This window comes from Carcharhinus amblyrhynchos, chromosome 1, assembly GCF_965287045.1.
Source record: "Carcharhinus amblyrhynchos chromosome 1, sCarAmb.v2.hapA, whole genome shotgun sequence".
NCBI lineage: Eukaryota > Metazoa > Chordata > Chondrichthyes > Carcharhiniformes > Carcharhinidae > Carcharhinus > Carcharhinus amblyrhynchos.
Genome location: NC_137324.1, coordinates 73445807 through 73466705, shown reverse-complemented (window position 1 = coordinate 73466705; position 20899 = coordinate 73445807). Strand labels below are relative to the sequence as shown.

At 41.4% G+C, this 20899-nt stretch overlaps 2 protein-coding genes across 4 annotated transcripts in view; one reads left to right on the top strand and one right to left on the bottom strand.

The window, feature by feature from the left end:
• Positions 1-15883, bottom strand: part of LOC145341935 (phosphatidylinositol-3-phosphate phosphatase MTMR7-like) — an 84933-nt gene extending 69050 nt beyond the window's left edge. The window contains exon 1 of the mRNA XM_080187012.1: positions 15704-15883. Within this exon, the coding sequence (XP_080043138.1) occupies positions 15704-15727 (24 nt within the window). The 5' untranslated portion in view covers positions 15728-15883. The remainder of the gene's footprint in view (positions 1-15703) is intronic.
• A 4541-nt stretch (positions 15884-20424) lies between these two features.
• The window catches only part of slc7a2 (solute carrier family 7 member 2), a 131739-nt gene continuing 131264 nt past the window's right edge, over positions 20425-20899 (top strand). For 2 of the 3 annotated variants that reach the window (XM_080186997.1, XM_080186971.1), the window contains exon 1: positions 20425-20550. The gene's annotated coding sequence lies outside the window, so the exon portion shown is untranslated. The remainder of the gene's footprint in view (positions 20551-20899) is intronic. The other variant, XM_080186988.1, reaches the window with a different exon arrangement.

Below are 20899 nucleotides of genomic sequence, written 5' to 3'. Positions count from 1 at the left end.
GTGAAAACCCAACAATTGCTTACAGTCAATTTTTCAGCATACATAAATGACATATATAAATAAGTACTAGCATGCAGTCTTTGGGTAGCTCATTTTATTACTAACACATGTCCATTAAGTCAAAATAGTCCACAAAATCCGAAAAATATGATGAAGATCTTCAACCTGTGTTCGTATCTGGGTTGGAGACAATCTTCTTACAATCAGACAAGTGTACCCAACTTGAACGTCCTTCAATCTTGACGGAAGTCGGCGTTGTCTGTAGCATTTGAAAAGGACCCCTCCAGCGTGGTCCTAGTTTCTTTCTATCCCAGTTCTTCACCAATACGTAGTCTCTGGGTTCGATCACGGGGTATTGAGAGGTGGCTGTCCCTGCTGTTACTGGGAGGTGTGCCTGCTTTATCTGTGAGTGGAGAAACTTCAGAGAAAGTGTTAATTGCTTCAAATAATTCTGCATCTGTTCCCCCATCACATGGAGGTCTACTTCCTCCAGGGGTTTTTCATGGGCATCCCAGGGAATCCTCATGGGCCGACCATGGACTATCTCTGCAGCTGACAGTCCAGACTGCGAATTGGGAGTCACTCGCGTGTGAAACAATGCCAAAGGCAATGCCTTTAGCCAATTCAATCCAATTTCTTCAGTCAATTTAGATAATTTCTCTTTTAAAGTCCACAATTCCCGCTGCCTGCAGATGATACACTCAGTGCGGTTGTTGTTTGATTGCAAGTACTTTGCATAATTCTGAATTAATCTGAGCCACAAAATGTGGTCCATTATCTGAGCTCACCATTTTGGGTACCCCGAAACGGGGAATAACTTCTGTCAACAATAATTTCACCACCGTATGTGCAGTACAATTCCTGGTGGGGAAGGCTTCAATCCATTTGCTAAACACATCAATTATTACAAGACAATATTTGTAGCACTGTACTTTTGGTAATTCAATAAAATCAAGCTGTATACAGGCAAAAGGACCATCTGGCAAGGAAGTGGTTCCAGGAGGGCATTTAATACCTTTACCCTTATTATTTTTCATGCAAGTGAGGCATCGATTCAGCCGCATTTGCGCTGCTGTATTCAACTCTGGGTGCCACCAAGTTCTTAGAAGTAGCTGTACGTACCATTCCCTCCTTGCCAAGATGGGTACAAAATGCAAATAGTCAATAAGTACCAGTAGTAAAGAATCCAGAATACAAACTTGACCAACTGGAGTAAGCCAGAGGTCCCATGCCAAGGAGTACGAATACCCCATTGACTTCCATAGTTTACGCTCAGATTCAGAGGCGTCCCTCTGTAATTGTTGTACCTCAGTCATCTCTGGCATGCCCTTCGTCCCCAGTGCAGGTACCCGATTTACAGCCTGATTACCCCTAGTGGGAACAATCACAGAGGCCGTTTTGGCTGCCTCCTTAGCAGCCGAATCAGCACGGGCATTCCCCAATTGTACAGGAGTGTCCCCTTTCGTATGTGCAACACATTTAATAACAGCCAATTGACAAGGAAGCTGAACAGCATCAAGGAGATTTTTAACTCCAAGAAAGGGGTCAACTCCTCTTCTCCCTCCGTATTGCCTGAATAGAGAAACAGCGGCATGCCAGGGCAACTGAGAGGATCCTCCTGTTGTTTACTCTGATGGGCTAGCCCAACCTGCCTATCAGCCTATCATGCCCTCTCTGTCTGTCTCTCTCCGTACCATACAGAGTCAGCTTGCTTGTTTCTTTTTAACCCTTTACTGATGGGAGCTCACTGGCCTCTAATAAATCTGGCCATGTTTGATTCGGGTGCCTCCTGTTATGACAAATTCCCCTTCTCCCCCAAACAGTCATATAGTCATGTCCCAGATATAAGACCTGTGTCTTTCCTATTTGGACATTTTTCGGATTTGCCTTTAACCCTTGATCTTCTAAGTGCTTCAAGATCGAGTATAATGCTGTCTGGTGTTCCACTTTAGTTTCAGAGGCTTTAAAATATTGTCTACATACTGTAAGATTGTGCTCCCTTTCGGGAGTTCCAATTGTTCTAGAAATTGCTCATTGCTTGGTGAAATATGACCAGGCTATTACGGCATCCTTGTGGGAGTCTAGTCCATGTATACTGCTTATCGCCTACTGTGAAGACAAATTTATCCTGTGAGTTAAAGTTCAAGGGGATGGACCAGAACTCGTTAACTATATCTAATACTGTAAATATCTTGTGGGATGATGATAATACCAAAATTTGGCATCTGCACTCCAGGGCTAGAGTTTTCCCAGCGATGCTAGCATCTGATGTCTTTCTGATGTCGGTCAGTGGGATTATTTACAGCTCCTGCCCTCATTACCGGAGCAAGGTCGCAGACCTCCTCCTCAGTATCAAAGTCGCCCCCAGTTTCATGGTCATACTGCCAGGGTAGGGAGGTAATGTCCCCCTGCAGTAGTCTTCTAACACCTGGTTTGTTTCTCCAGTTCCCTTACTCTGAATTCTAATTCCCTAATCTTTTTATCCTCATTCCACTTCATAATGGAAGTGACTACTTGTTCAATTAGTCCAGCTAACTGATGCATTAACAATACTCCTATCTTCTTTGTCTGGTTTCTCTTTTCTAACTCTTTAATCTGTGATTCCGATGTTTTAATTCTCTCCTTGTCGTCAGCCCATTTTTTTTTACGCAAGACCGCGACCTGTTCAATTAATCCGGTCAATTGGTGAACTAAGAGAACTCCAATTTTCTTAGTTCTGTCCTTTTTTTCCTTTTCAACCATTTCCATTGTTGGTCTAGTGGGTGAGATGGATCCCACCCCTCGTTCCTCATCTGTTTAGTGCATTTGTCCCGCCTTGTCTAAAATCTGTCCCATAACGTCAGTATGCTGTGCCTCTGGCAAAAACGGTAATAAAAAGAATTCCTGGTACCAAAATTAAATCATGGCATCCCTGACCCAAAAATCACGGGGTCCCTGACCCCATTTCTGAAAGAAATGGCGGAGGTGATAGTGGATGCCTTGGTGGTTATTTTCCAGACGTCGCTGGATTCCGGGGAAGTGCCGGATGATTGGAAAACGGCTAATGTTACGCCGTTGTTTAAGAAAGGTGCCAGGCAAAAGGCGGGGAATTATAGGCGGGTTAGTTTAACGTCTGTGGTAGGTAAAATGTTAGAATCCATAATTAAGGAGGAAATTACGGGGCATCTTGAAGGGAATTGCTTGATAGAGCAGACGCAGCACGGTTTCATTAAAGGGAAGTCGTGTCTGACAAATTTACTGGAGTTCTATGAGGATGTGTCTAGGGCGGTGGATAGAGGAGAGCCGGTGGATGTGGTCTTTCTAGATTTTCAGAAGGCGTTTGACAAAGTACCTCACAAGAGGTTATTGCAGAAGGTCGAGGGACATGGAGTTGGGGGTAGGGTGTTAGCGTGGATAGAGGATTGGTTGTCAAATAGGAGGCAGAGAGTGGGGGTCAACGGGTGCTATTTGGATTGGCGGATGGTGACTAGTGGAGTGCCCCAGGGGTCGGTGCTGGGGCCTCAGCTTTTTACCATTTATATAGATGATCTGGAGGAGGGAACCGAGTGTAGGGTGTCGAAATTTGCTGATGACACCAAGATTGGGGGAACGGCAAATTGTGCGGAGGGTGTGGAGAGTCTGCAGAAGGATCTAGATAGGCTGGGCGAACGGGCCAGGAAATGGCAAATGGAATTTAATGTTGGCAAGTGTGAGGTGGTCCACTTTGGTAGGAAGAATGGTAGGAAGGATTATTACTTACGGGGCGAAAAACTGCAGCAGGCGACGGTGCAGAGGGACCTCGGGGTCTTTGTGCTTGAGTCGCAAAAACCCAGCTTGCAGGTGCAGCAGGTGGTCAGGAAGGCGAATGGGATGCTGGCCTTCATAGCGAGGGAGATTGAATACAAAAGTAGGGAGGTCTTGCTGCAGCTGTATAGGGCATTGGTGAGGCCGCAGCTGGAGTACTGTGTGCAGTTTTGGGCGCCGCACCTGCGCAAAGATATTTTGGCCTTGGAGGGAGTGCAGAGGAGGTTTACTAGGCTGATACCGGAGTTGAGGGGGTTGAGCTATGAGGAGAGGCTGAATAAACTGGGCTTGTACTCGTTAGAGTTTAGAAGAATGAGGGGAGATCTCATTGAGACGTATAAGATGATGAATGGGATGGACAGGATAGAGGTGGAGAGACTCTTCCCGCTCAAAAAAGACAGTAGGACTAGGGGGCACAGCCTCAAGATAAAAGGGGGGCGGTTTAGAACGGAGTTGAGGAGGAACTTCTTCACTCAAAGGGTGGTGAATCTCTGGAATTCTCTGCCCGTTGAAGTGGTGGAGGCTGCCTCGCTAAATACTTTTAAGACGCGGGTTGATGGGTTTTTGATAAGAGAGGGGATTGAGGGTTATGGGGAGAAAGCGGGAAAGTGGAACTGAGCAGCGACAGATCAGCCATGATCTTATTGAATGGCGGGGCAGGCTCGAAGGGCTAGATGGCCTACTCCTGCTCCTATTTCTTATGTTCTTATGTTCAAACTAAGCCTATGTAACCATGATCCGGATCCAACATGAGATCAAGGGGTCCCTGACCTTAGGCTAGTTGCAATAGGGTCCCTGACCGTAAACACTCTACTCATTGGGTCCCTGACCCTAAATATTCTACTTGTTGGGTCCCTGACCCTAAACACTCTACTCATTGGGTCCCTGACCCTAACAACTACTCACAGTATAATTTAGATTCGAACACCGTCACCTGTTAGCATCCTCCATAAGGGATGGGGAGTCGTAGCACCGATCCGAGAGAAAGAGAGAGACCAAGGCAAATCTTACCTTGTGCCGGCGTCCATCTCTTCCCTCCGGGTCGTGGCTCAATCACTTCTTCAGTCCCCCACAGAATTCACCCAGGATATTGGTTTCTGCTCTCACTGCGCCAAATGTTGTAGTGGAGAATTTCTTGTTTCCGAGCTGTGATGGTAAAACTAAACCAAGTTTGCTTTGCAAAAACAACTAGCTTTTATCATCACAAAACTGCATGCAGTATATGGCAGAGTCTTGGAGACAGAGAGCAGTCCCTACAAACTGCTGATTCTATACCAAGACCGCGCCTGCCACTAGAATCAGTTCCATAGTTATACCTTTGTCTTATCAGTGTACATGTTCAATTAGTAATACAAGCAGTAATACATCATCAATTGTATTAGGATCCAGCGACCTCCGAGACTCCTCTGTCTCATCAATAATATCATTATCTTGTCCTTTGAAGGAACAGAAAGGTTCCGTGATCTCTGACCATATCTTGTTTTCTGATTAATAGAAGGTTCTGTGATTCTGACGTTATCTCGCGTCACTCCTCCAGCCCTAAGTTATGTGGAGTCAGCCTTATCAGGTTTTGGCCTTCTCTGATGTTCGTCATGTCTTATGTTATTCAGAGTCAGTTTCACAGGGGTCTGGCAATTTGGAATAGCTTGGTCAGCTCTCCTTTATACCAATTACTTGACCATTTTTCCCATCATGCCACTGCTTCATTTGTACACCATCACAGTACTCGGTTAGTAAGCATAAATACGGAAGAGAAGACAACTCCAAGTCATAAAGAGAAGAAAATCGGGGAGCAAGGCAGAAGAGAGGATATTCTGAATTGTTCAGGAGAGAAACTGTGACAGATAAAATAGGGGGAGGAAATCCAAAGCAGACACAAGTAAAGGATTGGAAGCAGTTGCATGGGAGCAAGGGAGGAGGAGCTAAAAGGCAGGCAGATAGTCAGAAAGTGAGGAGGTGGGTTTAGTGGGGTGAGCTTAAGAATGAGTTACAGGAACAAAGGTGGAGGAAATCTGAAAGTGCTGTACAGGATTTGGGGGAAAGAGAGAACAAGAAATATAAATCAACAGAAATAATACAGCCAAAACCATTCTCTATTCTTCACAATAATTTAAATCCCACAATACAAATGAATCCTTATGCGTACACCATCTTCCAGAAGTGCATACACACAAGTCTCACATCATTATTGAATTATGTACCTACAATTATTCTGACATTCTCCCATAGAAATACTTGGAGATTTTCTGAAGTTCATCCTGATTGCAAAGAATTTTAGATAAATATGTGGGATTTTTAAACAGTAATAATACACAATTTAATCTCAGGATCATTTAAAAAAATGCTGAAGGAAAATGATTAGATATTAAATCATGGAGAAGAATTTGAAAAATAGAGAAAGGTACTGACTCATCAATGAAAATAGATAAGGAAGGTTAGTGCGCATGCTGACATCCACATTCAATAGACATGCAGGGTAAATAGGTTACAATTAAACTAATAGTCTAACTACATTAAAGAAGAAAATATTTGCAATTGTAAAGCACCTTATCAAATCTGTCAGAAGCATCCTGAAGGACTTCACATATAATGAATTACAGAGCGTAGTTAATGTTGTATTGGCCAACAAAGCATTCATTTACCCAAACATAAAAAGTAATGAATGGCAAGTTAATTTGTTTTTTGATTGAATTAGTTGAGGGAGGAATGTATAGCTGTTTAATCCCTGGTTCCTCTTCAAATACTACCATGGAAAAGTTCCAGTTTCAATCTCGGATCTCTGCCTAGTTAGTTGATTGCCAATCCTCATATGAAGTCGGAGAAAAGACTACAATTAATATCCATTGTTCAGTGACCACATCACTGCTAGAAAGATCATGTTTGTAGGCATTGGGTGAGATAGAATGAACAGTGATGACATCCACGCACATATAACCTGCCCACACTGGTTGGCTAGACTTTCATGAAACATGAACATATAAATAAGATACATGAGGACTGCTGGCCTCCATGCAGTGCTTCTCTCGAGCTACTTTCATGAAAAATCATCAAAGGCCAATTGGATGGCATGGGTTATATCTGTTGGATGGACCAGGAAATAATTACACTGGAAGGACACTGCGGGTCATTTTAAACTTCAGCTGGGGCAGAAAACAGATATTAGGTCAGCCATCACGAGCCGCAAAATGGGCAGTTGATCTAAAACTGTCTGTTTACTGACACTGCTGAAACTGAAAGCTATGTTGAAATTGGCAGGAGGTGATGATTATTGGACTTCTTAGAACAGCTTAGCTACATTTTATTTCATGGTATATCAAGAGAATTTTAATAGAGGAGATGTGATCACACTGTCCCATATTGGCTTAACCTACCAACTTGTACAAAATATTATAATGGTTATTAATGAAAGTGATTTTTCATTTCTTACTGGAAAATGCACCACAGGGTTTAACAAATTAAGTCAAACAAACCAGAATATCCCAAGTTTAGATCCTATTTGGTTAGATAATCTCATTGGTGAAACCACAATTGGTCGCAATAATCCTGAACTAGGGGAGGAGGAAAGCAGCCACCAGGGGTTTTCACTCTTCATTGGTACCATGTGACCCAGACCAGTATCAGATGTCTTATCTTCCACATCTATCACTCGCTTATAGATTCTCACATGAAGAAATATTAGTGTAATTGTGCACCAGAATGAGACAGCATCTTTAAGAAAGGGTAGAGGGAAATATTAGTTTTTGTTTATCTGCTTTTCATGTCTCCTTTGGCTCTAGGTTCACAGGTCTCTCAATGAAAGTTGAGGCTTATACTTATGACTCTTGTGAACCCAGGTTTTGCTTTGGTTGATATGACTTTGCACTGGTTTCTAAACAATTGCACAATTTTTAACATTTTTGAAAAAGCATACTTTCATGGCCATCAGAGTGGTAAAACTCCACTCAATTTACCACTGCTTTACACAAAGGTAATACAGAAAAATACATTGAAAAGTAATAATGCTGTAATTGAAATACCATTGGAATTAAATTGTCATTCTAATTTCAAATGTTATTTGCAATTTTGGTACTTGTTCTAAACTTAAACATTAGGGTTTAAAAACCTAACTAAAGATAAATCGTTTTTCAGTTCAAACAAATGGTTGAAGTAGTCACAGCCAGCTGAGTCTCAAGTGTTTTTGTCGTTTTGTTCACCACTGCTGTAGAGGCCTATCTTTTATATCTCAACTGGCTATTGTTGTGTAATATACTTACCTTTCTTTCGTTTTTGTCTCACTATGATGTGGTTTCTCCATCTGAAATCCCTTTCCCCAAGCCTCCAACAAAAGGTACCTTATCAATTTCTGGATATGCACAAGAAGAATGATTATAACCACTACTTACATTTCTATAGTAAATTTAATGTAGGAAACTAGACCAAACCACTTAACAGTTGGGGCAGTACAGCCTCCAATTTTCTATCTACCCCTAAAGGAAATCAGTTAAGCTTCAATTTTCATTCCAGAGAATTAGGACAATTCCTGTCTCCACAAACACAAACCAAGTGTAAGTGCCTTGGAAAGGGGAGTTGGATGTGAGTGAAAATAGGAGTTGTGGCAGGCAACCTCAGAATGAGTACGGAGGCTGCCAGATGCCCAGTAACCACCACTCTTTGCCTTACTCCTACCATGCCAACCCCCCAGTACTCAGAACCCACTCTGAGATGGGATGAAATTAAAATCACAAGTGTCTATTAAAGAAATTGCTACTTCAAAAAAAACACTTACTGATAAAAATCCATTAACTACATTTAACTTCCTTCAATCCCTCATAACAACCAGCTTTTGAATTCACAGTTCCACTTCAAAGAGTCTATAACCACTTGGAGCTGTCAACAAATTGTAAATTGAGAGGCACCACATTGCAATGGTGGAAGATTATGAAATCAGTCATGCAGCACAAATTCAATAATGATAATCCTCAAGCTAATATCAAGAGATAGATTGAAATAGCAACGTTACTTTTTTTTAAACACTGTATTCTGTTCTTATTCAAATATTTAAAGATTAGGAGAGTTAAACACCTTGACAGCTTCTTCCAACAGTCCCAATGATTTCCTTTTGCACTTTTTACATACATTTGTGCCTACTTTTAATATCTGACATAACTAGAGGAAGCTGCTGTTTTATGTGGGTAGTTGCTTCCATTAACTACAGATGTACAATTTGGAATCCGCTCCCATTCCCCTCTGGTAAAAAATGGTATGTGCTAGGCCTTTCAAATCTAGGCTCCCACAGCCATTTTCATAATGATGAAGAGGTTCTCTGATTTACAAAAGTTTAGGCCTTAGAGTCTGCTCAATGTACTTACATATTGATACTTCTGGAGTAAAAAACTCACTGAGTGGAAATAGATGAATATGAATGTAAATCTGAGGCTGTTTTGTGGCACACACATTGGACCTCCAATTAACTGAATCGCTCTGTCACTCAAAACCAGGGTATCACAATGCATCATCCCACACTTGGGGGGTAAGAACAGCAGTGCAGTTATTTTCAGCGTTTGCAAGTATCTTCAAGGGTCACATCATATGCAAGGCATAGACAACATCTCGGCTTGAACTAGTAAGTAACATGCATATCACAGGTGCCAAGCAATGACCATAGCCAACAAGAATATAACCATTTCCCCTTGACAATCAATGGCAATAATGATCACTGATGTAAGGGATTCAACAATCTCAGGACCACCACTGACCAGAAATACAACTCAAGTCTGCCCACTAGAGCAGGTCATAAATATGGTTATCTGTGCTTGATGGCTCACCTTCCAATTCCCCTAAGTTTCTCTGCCACCTACAAGGGACAAGGCAAGACTGTGGTAAAATGTTGTCCACTTGCCTGCGTGGCTGCAGCTGCAACAACACTTCAGCAACTCAATACCATCCAGGGCAAAGCAGCCATTGATAGACAGTCCATCTACGATCTTGACATACTTGGCACATTTTGATTTCAGTGTACATTATCCACTGGATGCACAGCAACAAGTCACCGAGGCTTCTTCAACAACTCATGCCTCCACCACCTATCAGGACAATGGCTGTAGATGCATTGGACACCGCCACTTCCTGGTTCCATTCATCATGCATCATCATGACTTGGATGTATATCACTGTCCCTTTATCATCACTGGCTCCTTGAACTGCCCCCTAACAGTGTCATAGAGTATTTTCACTATATGAACTGCGGTGGTTCAAAAAAGGGACTGACCTCCACCTTCTCAAAACTAACTAGAGATGGCATAAATACTGCCCCTACTAGCAATGATTACATCTTGTGAATTATTATTTTTAAAAGAAAAGTTCCCACTGAATGGAAGTAATCTACTTTTGTAACTATATGTAGAATGCCACTGTTGAACACATAAGGTTATATGGAATAGCTGATTTGTAATCTACCATATGGGAATTACATTAACTCTTTTGATTCTTTATCTCTGGAGTGCATACACTAGTTATAAGACTTACTGCTGTATTTATTCAGATAATACACTCTCCAGTATCCAACTAACAGGTGGACCAAATTCATGATGATGTCTGATGACGGCCAAACTGTCAAAACATTAGCCAAATATATGAAAATGGCAAAGGAAAAGACCATCTCGTTTACTGACATAAACAATTTGCAACAAACACCACTGCCTCATCCAACAAAGGGGAGATGATGACACAGTGGACTTGTTGTTCCGGAGGCCCAGCCCTCTTAGGGCATGGTACAAATTTCACTAATTAATAAATCTGCAATATAATGCTAGTCTCTGCAATGGTGAAACTATGAACATGAAACTATCAGTAATTGTCATAAAAACCCACCTGGATCACTAATGTCCTATAGGGAAGGAAATTTGCCATCCTTCCCTTGTCTGGCTTACGTGTGACTCCACATCCACAGCAATCTTAAAGACCGTTTGAAATGATCACCAAGTTCAAGGGTAATTAGGGACAAGCAACAAATGTTGGCCCAGCTGGCAATGCCCATGTCGCATGAATGAATGAAAAATAATTCTTATTTTAATAACATTTCAGTCAAATCTGCCTGAAGTTTATGCATTTTAAGAACATAAAGACCCAGCTCTAAGTATATCACTATAACCACTGGAATTCTTTGGCATGATTTTATGTTACAATAAGAATTGAAATTTCTCACTCTGGAAAAAGCTACATAATGCTATCCATGTGTCAAAATAGGCCTAATAACATACAAACATACGAAATAGGACCATTTGGCTCCCTTGAGCCTGCTCCACCATTCAATGAGGTCATAGCTAATCTGGCTGGGATGATTTCCACTTTCCCCATCTACCCCTAATAACCTTTGATTCCTTTGCTTAACAAAAATCTATCTACCTCACTATAAAATATTTAATGGCCTCACTTCCAGATGCAGACTGTTCCAAAGTTGTACAAACCTCAGAAAAAAAATGTCTTCTCACCTCTGCCCTAAAAGAACAACCCCTCACTTTCTAAGCTCTAGTGGAAACAAGCCCAGCCTTTCCAACCTTTCCTCATTAGACAATCTGCTCATTCCATCTATCAATCTAGTAAACCTCCTCTGAACCCTCCAATGCATTTACATCCTTCTTTAAATAAGGAGACCAAAACAGCACAGAATATTCGAGATGCAGTTTCACCAATAACCTGTATAACTGAAGCATAACGCCTTTACTTTTAGGTTCAATTCCTCTTGTAATAAAGGATAGCATTCCATTAGCCTTCTTGATTACATGCTGCACCTGGTTATGACTCATACACGAGAATGCCTAAATTCCTCTGCACAACAACATTCTGCAGCTGTTCTCCATTTAAATAATACTCTTTTTTTATTTTTCCTATCAGAGTGAGCAACTTCATATTCTCCCACATCATACTCCAACTGCCAGATATTTTCCCACTTACTCAACCTTTCTATATCCAAATGCAAACTCTGTATGTCTTCTTCACAACATACTTTCCTTCCTACCTTTGATTCGACGGCAAATTTCTCTACCATGCCTTCACTCTACTCATCAACGTCATTGATGTAAAATGTAAAAAGTTGAGGCCCCAGTACAGACCCCTGCAGTGCTCCATTCCTCACATCCTGCCAATTAGAACAAGACCCACGTATGTATACTTTCAACTTTTTAACCAGCCAGCCAATCTTTAGTACAGACTTATATGATTATGTACTCTGTTATATCACATTTTATTTTTTGCAATAATCTTTGATGTGAGATTTTATTTATGATTCATTCATGGGCCAGCATTTATTGCCTATCCCTGAGAGTATTTAAGAGCCAACCACATAGAGCGCATCGGAAGTCACAGAAAGGCCAGACCAGGTAAGGGTGACAGATTTCCTTCCTTAAAGGACATAAATGAACCAGACTGGTTTTTAAGACAATCGACAATGCTATCATGGTCATCGTTAGACTTTTAATTCCATACTTTTATTGAGTTTAAATTTCACCATCTGCCATGATAGAATTCAAACCTGGGTCGAACCAGAGCTGGGTTTCTGGATTATTAGTCCAGTGACAATATCATTATGTTTCTGCTTCCCAAAATCCAATTTCAGTACATCCACAGACTCCCCGTTCTCCACAGCACACACTATTCCTTCAAAGAACAATAGTAAATTGGTTCAGCATATTCCTTTCATAAAACCATGTTGATCCTTCCCAATTACCTTGAGCTTGCCCAAGTGCCCAGTTATAACTTCTTTAATGATCAAGTCCAACACCTTTCCATGACAGATAACTGGCTTATAATTTCCTGCTTTCTGCCTCCATCCCTTCTTGAATAGAGAGGTTATATTTGCTACTTTCCAGTCTGATGAAACCTTTCCAAAATCTAATGAATTCTGGAAAAAAAGCAACAATGCATCTACGATCTCATTAGCCATATCTTAAAATCCTATGATGAAGTCCATCATAGCCATTTCTTAAAATCCTATGATGAAGTCCATCAGGATCCTGACACTTGTCAGCATGCAGCTCCATCAGTTTGCTCAGTATTTCCTCCGTGGTGATTTTAATTTCACCAAGTACCTGTCTCCTCATCACCTCCTGATTTACAACTATTATTTGAATATTTCTTGTATTATTTGTGATGAAGATAGAAATAAATGATATGTTCATTCCACCTGCCATTTCCTTATTAGCTACTATTAACTCTCCATTCTCACTCTTCAGAGGACCAAAACTCACTTTGCTTACTCTTTTAGATACCTTCCAATCTACTGGAACCAGTTCAAAATCCAAAGAATGTTGGAAATGACCACCAAAGGATCGACAATTTCCGGGGGCACTTCCTTAAAGTTTATTACCACATCCAAAGATGTGCAGGTTAGGTTGATTGGCAATGCCAAATTGCCCCTTAATGTCCAAAGATGTGTAGCTTAAGGACCCTTTCTGACCCTCATTTCCCTTGTTACTATTTTCCTCTCTTCCCTCGTCTCTCCTATTTGATGTACCACATCTGTTCACATTTGATCCGCTGCCTTCACTATTCAGTTTGAAGTCCTCTCTACTTCTCTACTTATGCAATTCGCAAATTCACGATCCCAGAATGATTCAGGCATAGACTGTCCTTTTGGTACAGATAAAAGTGAAACATTGCAGATGCTGGAATCTGAAACAAAAACAGAAAACGCTGGAAAATCTCAGCAGGTCTGACAGCATCTGTAGGGAGAACAGAACCAACGTTTTGAGTCTAGATGACCCTTTATCAGAGCTCAATGGTACAGTCCCCACTTTCCCAAGTATTGGTGCCAGTGCCCACAAACTAGAATCCAGTTCTCCCTCACCAGTCTTTGAGTCACATATCCATCTCCCTAATTTTATGTATCCTATGCCAATTTGCACTGGCTCCCTCACAACCTTTGAATGGTTTCCTGTACCATAGTGCCATGGTTAGTTTTCTCATTCACCCTGCAACCCCACTGTTTTCTGCCAAGTTGAAAAGACAACTTTACATCTGATGGGTTCAACATTATTTGACGAATTGATCTCTATTTGTTAAAATCTGCCTGTTATAATTTCAGTAATTATAGCTATACAATACCACAGGATGACATGGTAGCACAGTGGGTTAGCTGTCACACAGTACCAGGGACCCGGTTTCAATTCCAGCTGTAGATGACTGTCTGTGTGGAGTTTGCACATTCGCCCTGTGTCTGCGTAGGTTTCCTCCACAGTCCAAAGATATGCAGGTTATGTGGATTAGTGGGATAAGACCACAGAAGATTCACTGTTGGAGAGTTGGTGCAGACTTGATCAGCTGAAGGCCTCCTTCTGCACTGTAGGGATTCTATGATGTGTAAGTATTTCAAAGAGAACAGCTTCCAGATGACCAATTTGTTCCATGACAATAGGATTCAAATTTTGTAGCAACATTACAACTGCTCCTTCCTTAAGTCTAAGTTTGTGCAGTGATATGACCATTGGAGTTAAACTATACAGAAACTCAGGAGAGTATAGTATTGAATATTATCATCTGCTTCACCTACAGAATTAATGCTGGCGTATTCTTTTAGTTAACCTGACAACTTTTCGAAGATTTTTCCATTCAAATGTAGTGAATCTTCATTTTCAGCACAAAGAATAGCTTTCAAATAACAAGTTGTTTCAAATGATTATTCTTGCCAATTTGTCACACTTAACCAATTCCATCATCTCATCCAGCCTTCTTATATCCCATGTCATCCCTCTCTTGCAAACTCCATCCCATTCCATACTCATCATTCCCATTCCATCCTTCACAGAACCAATAACCCCAGCCAGACAAACTTTGTTGTTGAGTTCACCTTACCATCCACTGTTTTTTCTCCAACAACAACCCTCCACCGCAGCTGCCACAAATCACTGGCAGCTCCACATGTGTGAGCGCTCCAACCTGCTATGTACCTCACATGCGACCACTTCTGTCAAGCATCACCCTCACTAAATAAACCATCCACAGATTTATTATTGTCACAAGTAGGCTTTAATTAACACTACAATGAAGTTACTGTGAAAATCCTCTCGTCACCACACTCTAGCACCTATTTGGGTACATTGGGGGAGAATTTAGCATGGCCAATGCACCTGACCAGCATGTCCTTTGGACTGTGGGGGGAAACCACAGCACATGGAGGAAACCTATGCAGGCATGGGGAGAATATGCAGTCTCCATACAATTCACCAAGCCAGGAATTGAACCTGGGTCCCCGGAGCTGTGAGGCAACCGTGTTAGCCACTCATGCTCCTCTTAAACTGACTAATTAAAACAGTTTAGATAGACAGAAAAGCGTAATTATTGTAGACGTAAATGCTAATCATGCATTTTAATTGATCCCCAAACCAGTTTCATTAGAAACTTTATCCTTGCTTCTAACACCTTACCGACAGATGATGCTGTTACAGGTATGATAATGTTAATAGTTAATTCAAACATTGCCAGTGAGCAAACATTCTTCCAAAAAAGGCTCCAAAAGTGCCCTTGGCCTTGTTGCAGTCAATCTGAGGCACACACTCAAACAAGTACAGCTTCACATCGAAGAAGCAAATTTTCCCTCATGAGTAAACGATGGAAAGGAACAAGCATTTAGAATTTGAAATTGAACAAAATTCTTTTTGTTGTTGTTTGTTTTTTAAAGAGACAATTGATCCTGTAAAGGTAGCCATAAGACTACATTTGGAAGGAGAAAAGCGTTATCCTTTTCAAGTTCTTTTTTAAATCTGTTGTTGTTCTGAGCACATTGCAACTGAGATCAAGCAATGGTGTATTTTATTTTTAAAGGAAACAAGCTGTCCCAATCCGAACGGTTGACAAGGTCAGAACAACAGACGACAACGTCGTGTACAATAAACAACATCAGTGATGCCAGCTGCATCCTCAGCATCTGCTTCATTTTTTTTGTTACCTTCGGGGTCCTGATGTACTCCATCCCTTCCCTGGGGGCGGAGGAGGGGGTAACCCCAAGTTGCCAGCGATGCAGTTGCTGAGGGGAGTGGATCTGGCTGGGGAGACAGTGATGGTGCGCGCTGCCCGTCTGCGGGCTGCTCCTGTCAGCGGGAGGATGCTGCAGCTGCCATCTCTCCCCCTCTGCACCCAGCAGCCACTGCGCTGCTGCTTCCTCCGGGGTCCTAACGCCCGCCGTTCCCTCCACCGCCTTCGCACACACTATTGTCCCACCAGTTAGCTCCCCTGTCATACAGGAACCAAGAAGCAGGTTGGCTTTGCTTTATTTACATTGCTTTAATCACTCTACAGCTAGTGGATTTTCACGGCAACTTCACTGCAGTGTTAATGTAAGCCTACTTGTGACACTAATAAATGAACTGTTTTTTAAAAAAATGCGATTCTTGATGCTGTCAGGGTAACTATTAACGGGTAACAAATAGCACCTTATTATTGTTACTCAAATTGTAAGCATATTTTATTTAAAACGTCTCCTTTTTAACCATTCTAGCTGATCCGCTAGGTTACTTCAAATACTGCCAATAAGCAAATACTAATTTATGTTCATTCACAAGAGCACGACAGAAAAACAGAGTGCTACTTACATGTACCTACAAATAAGACTGGAGAGTGGTATTAGCCTGGACAGCTTCTGCAGCCAGCATGGATATTCTGGGCAAATGGTCTCCTTCTGCACCGTATGTTTATTTTTATATAATTCCATGATTCTACATTCTTTCACTCTCAGGTTCATTGGACTACTCGTTAGAAAGACATATACTGTTTTAACAGTATATGCAGATTCATTGCAGATCAATTTCTGCTCTGTTGACAAAAGGGTGAGAATTACAAAAATGTAATACAGATTCCTCAAATGTAATATAGTTCATCCCTTTGCGATTGGATTCTGAACTTCTTAACTCACAGACCACAATCAGTAAAGATAGGCAACAACACCTCTGCTGCCATGATCGTCCTCAACACTGGTGCCCCACAACGCTGTGTTCTCAGCCCTCTACCACAATCCTTATATACCTATGACTGTGCGGTCAAATTCCCCTCCAATTTGATTTTCAAGTTTGCTGATGACACCACCGTAGTGGGTCAGATCTCAAACAATGATGAGACAAAGTACCGGAATGAGATAGAGAATCTGGTGAACTGATGCAGCAACAATAATCTCTCCCTCAATGTCAACAAAACGAAGGAGACTGTCATTGACTTCAGGAAGTGTAAAGGAGAACATCAATGGGGACAATGTAGAAAGGGTTGAGACCTTCAAGTTTTTAGGTGTCCAGAACATCAACAACCTGTCCTGGACCCCCCATGCCGACGTTACACTTAAGAAAGCATCCCAACACTTCTACTTTCTCAGAAGACTAAGGAAATTTGGCATGTCAGTTCCGATTCTCACCAATTTTTACAGATGCACCATAGAAAGCATCTGGTTGCATCACAGCTTGATATGGTTCCTGCTCTGCCCAAGAGCGCATGAAACTACAAAAGGTTGTGAATGTAGCCCTATCCATCACGCAAACCAGCCTCCCATCCATTGACTCTGTCTACACTTCCGGCTACCTCGACAAAGCAGCCAGCATAATTAAGGACTCCAAGCACCCCGGACATTCTCTCTTTCACCTTCTTCCATCAGAAAAAAGATACAAAAGTCTGAGTTCTCATACCAATCGACTCAAGAACAGCTTCTTCCCTGCTGCTGTCAGACTTTGGAATGGACTTACCTTGCATTAAGTTGATCTTTCTCTACACCCTAGCTATGACTGTAACACTACATTCTGCACTGTCTCATTTTCTTCTCTATGAACGTTTTGTCTGTATAGCACGCAAGAAAAAATACTTTTCATTAATGTTAATACATGTAACAATAATAAATTAAATCAAATCAAAACCAAATCAGTTCAAATCAGTACTCTTTAAGCTACTATCCCATGTGTGATTTTTTTTTAACCACATACTGGATTAGCAGAAATCTCCAATTAAACAGTAGGAAACTCTCAAGCAGCAAATTCGTTCCTCTCCCTGAAATTTTTTTGGGGTTGAACAAACTGTGTATTGTTTAACTCTAAGATGAATCTCTAACCACACATCCACACCATCACTCAGATCATCTATTGCCACTTCCAGAACTTGGCCAGTGTTTGTTGTTATTCTAAATCCCAAATTGTCGATGCATCACTGATAAACAGGTTTACTCTATATATGTACATTTCACACCCAAGCAGGTCACATTCTTTCTTCTTAATGAGGCATATTCCACAGTATTTTTAGTCAATTTTAGGAGCATTCCAAAATTGCACTGTAAAAAAACTGAGTAAAAGCTGCCAGTTTGGCATTAAAACCAAGCCAATTACTGGTATTTCTCAGAAAAGGAAATCTTCCAAGTTTGGTTTACATGTGCTGCTTGATTCTTGATGATCTCAGAGGAACTAGGAATGGGTAACAAATGGCACTCACCATTGTTACTCAAATTGAAAGCATTTTTAACTCCCTTTTAACCATTCTGGCAGATCCACAGTAAGTTGCTTCAAATCCTGCCAGTAAGCAATTTATGTTGTTGTGATCAGCCAATATCAAACAAGCAAAAGCAGAAGTTAAAACCAACTGAAAATCACTGGGATGATGAGGATGGGGATGAGTGTCAGAATGCACTTGACACAAACTTCCACAGCTGATACAGCAAACTAGGATCATGGGAGATATTGCTTTGCATTCCTCACAGATTGGCTCATTGATGCTAAAACAGAAAATGCTAGAAAATCTCAGCAGATCTCAGCAGCATCTGTGAAGGAAGAGTAGAGCCAATGTTTCAAGTCTGGATTACTCTTCAAAACGTTGGCTCTATTCTCTCTCCATAGATGCTGTCAGAGCCGCTGAGATTTTCTAGCCTTTTCTGTTCTTATTTCAGATTCCAGTATCTACAGTATTTTGCTATCATCTTATGGTTCATTGATGCTGCTGTGGTGTTACCAGATTTGTCAGGAGGGGAGTTTGGAGTTGAATTCTGGATGACCTCGGAGAAAAATATTTCCATTCTCCCTTTGTAAGGAGACTGCTTTAAAGGTAAAATAAAATCCTTTTTAAATTTTAAAGATTCCGTGTTCTCAGACAAATTCCACTGCCAACCGCTAGCATATAGCAGCCTGGTAGGAATTTCTGTGCAATGCTGGTATCTAGTATATCTCAGTTCTGGCTCAATTTCAAGCCCTTCCATCACTCTCTCATCAGAGTTTGTGCCAGCAAGATCTTCTGGCCCCATTAAAGTTGACCCCTGCCATCAGTTCCCCAGAGCAGTATGGGAAAACCTTTAACTTTATTGGGATTGGAGGGTCCCACTGACGGCCAATTGCAAGCCACCACCACTGTAGGAAAACCAATTGTGGAGGAGCTGGGAAATTCCAGCCAATGTTTTGAATATAAATATGGACTGGAACATCAGGGGTAAATTTCCTGCTGCAGCATCTCTCAATCTCCTTCTTCTTGAGTTCTGAAGAGTCTTATTGGACTCAAAATGTTAACTTTGTTTCTGCTAGGCTTGTTGAGTATGTCTAGGACTTCCTGTTTCTGTGGGTGGGATTTTATGCCTGTGAGATTTTCCAGTTCTGCTGAAGTAAATTGACTTTTGTATGGTTCATCATATTTTACAGCCCTGCCCCTGCTGCAACAGAAAAGTAAAATTCCACCTTATTTCAGATTACCAATATCTGCAATATTTTGCTTTCATAAATTCTCTTCTTCATAGAAAGAGTGCTAGACTGGGCTTCAGTCTAATGCCTCTTCTGAGGGACAGTACCTAAGCTTAAGTTTTAAAGTTTATTTATTATTGTTACAAGTAGGCTTATATTAATACTGCAATTAAGTTACTGTGAAAATCACCTAGTCTCCACACTGTGACCCCAGGCACACTGATGGAGAATTTAGCACGGCCAATGCACCTAACCAGTATGTCTTTCGGAAACTGGAGCACCCGGAGGACACTGAGAGAACGTGCAAACTCCACACAGATAATGATCCAAGTTGGGAATCAAACCTGGGTCCCTGGAGCTGTGAAGAAGTAGTGCTAACCATTGTGCTACCTCCGACAGTGCTGCACTGCCTTGTATTAGCTTTGGAGCATCAACCAAGATTTGTTTTTGTGTTCAAGTCCTGGAGTGAGACTTGAGTGAGGCAACCTCTTGACTCAGAAAAGAGTGCCACCAAGGAAGCCACAGCTGACACTTGCGCTATCTGTGCATAAGGTGAGAGAAAGCATTTGGCCTCAGCATTCACAGCATTGTGAAATGTGATCTCAATATACGAATAAAAACCTGGAAATCCAATGCAGTACAAAAGGAATTTAATTTTATTCAGTGTATTTATTCAAGGTTGTTTTTCAATTAGTGGCAAGAAAAAGCACAGCTGGATCAGTAATTTAAATCTTTGAAAATAATTCACAAAACTTCAAAATATTTTAGCCCATGGCAACATGAAGTCTATTTGAAAAGCAAAGTCACATTGATTTTGGTAACAAGTTTTGACTGGAGAAACGTGACAAGAGTTTGCGACGACTGGCAGTATGGGTGTTGAGGAGAGTGCACCGCCTCCTGCCTGGACAAGAGAAAGGACACGTGTCCGGACTCACTTTATATTCTTGTAGGAATTGCTGCTGTTCTCTTTCAGTACGACTGTAGAGCAGAACTAGGACGGAAACAATCTTGTGCCCGGCTTTGGAGACTGCTATAGTTTACTTTTAAAGTCGCTTACCACACTTTGGGCAATCGTCGTGACGTGTAAGCGCACTTTTTTGAAAGAAACGTAAGTTATTCGTGAAACGGGTGAAAAGAAAGGCAATTAAGTGTTTCCACTTTATAAATACTGTACTGCAATCACTTTTTCGCACCTTGGTACGGTGGAGTATTGTCTTGTGTCAGGGAACGACGGTGCTTAATGCCGAGCTCTCGTAAGGAACTTGTGTGCGCAGCTTTGAAATGTTTATGTGTTACAGCAGACTGTTTAAATAAACAGAGGGCATCAATCCTCAATTAGTGTTGACCTTCGGGTCACGTACTTGAGGTTTGTGATCGTGTCCCATGAGAAACTCACGTGTCCTCTGCGCACTTTTACAATATTTCGAATTACTTGGTGGACGAATCTTGTTGCACTC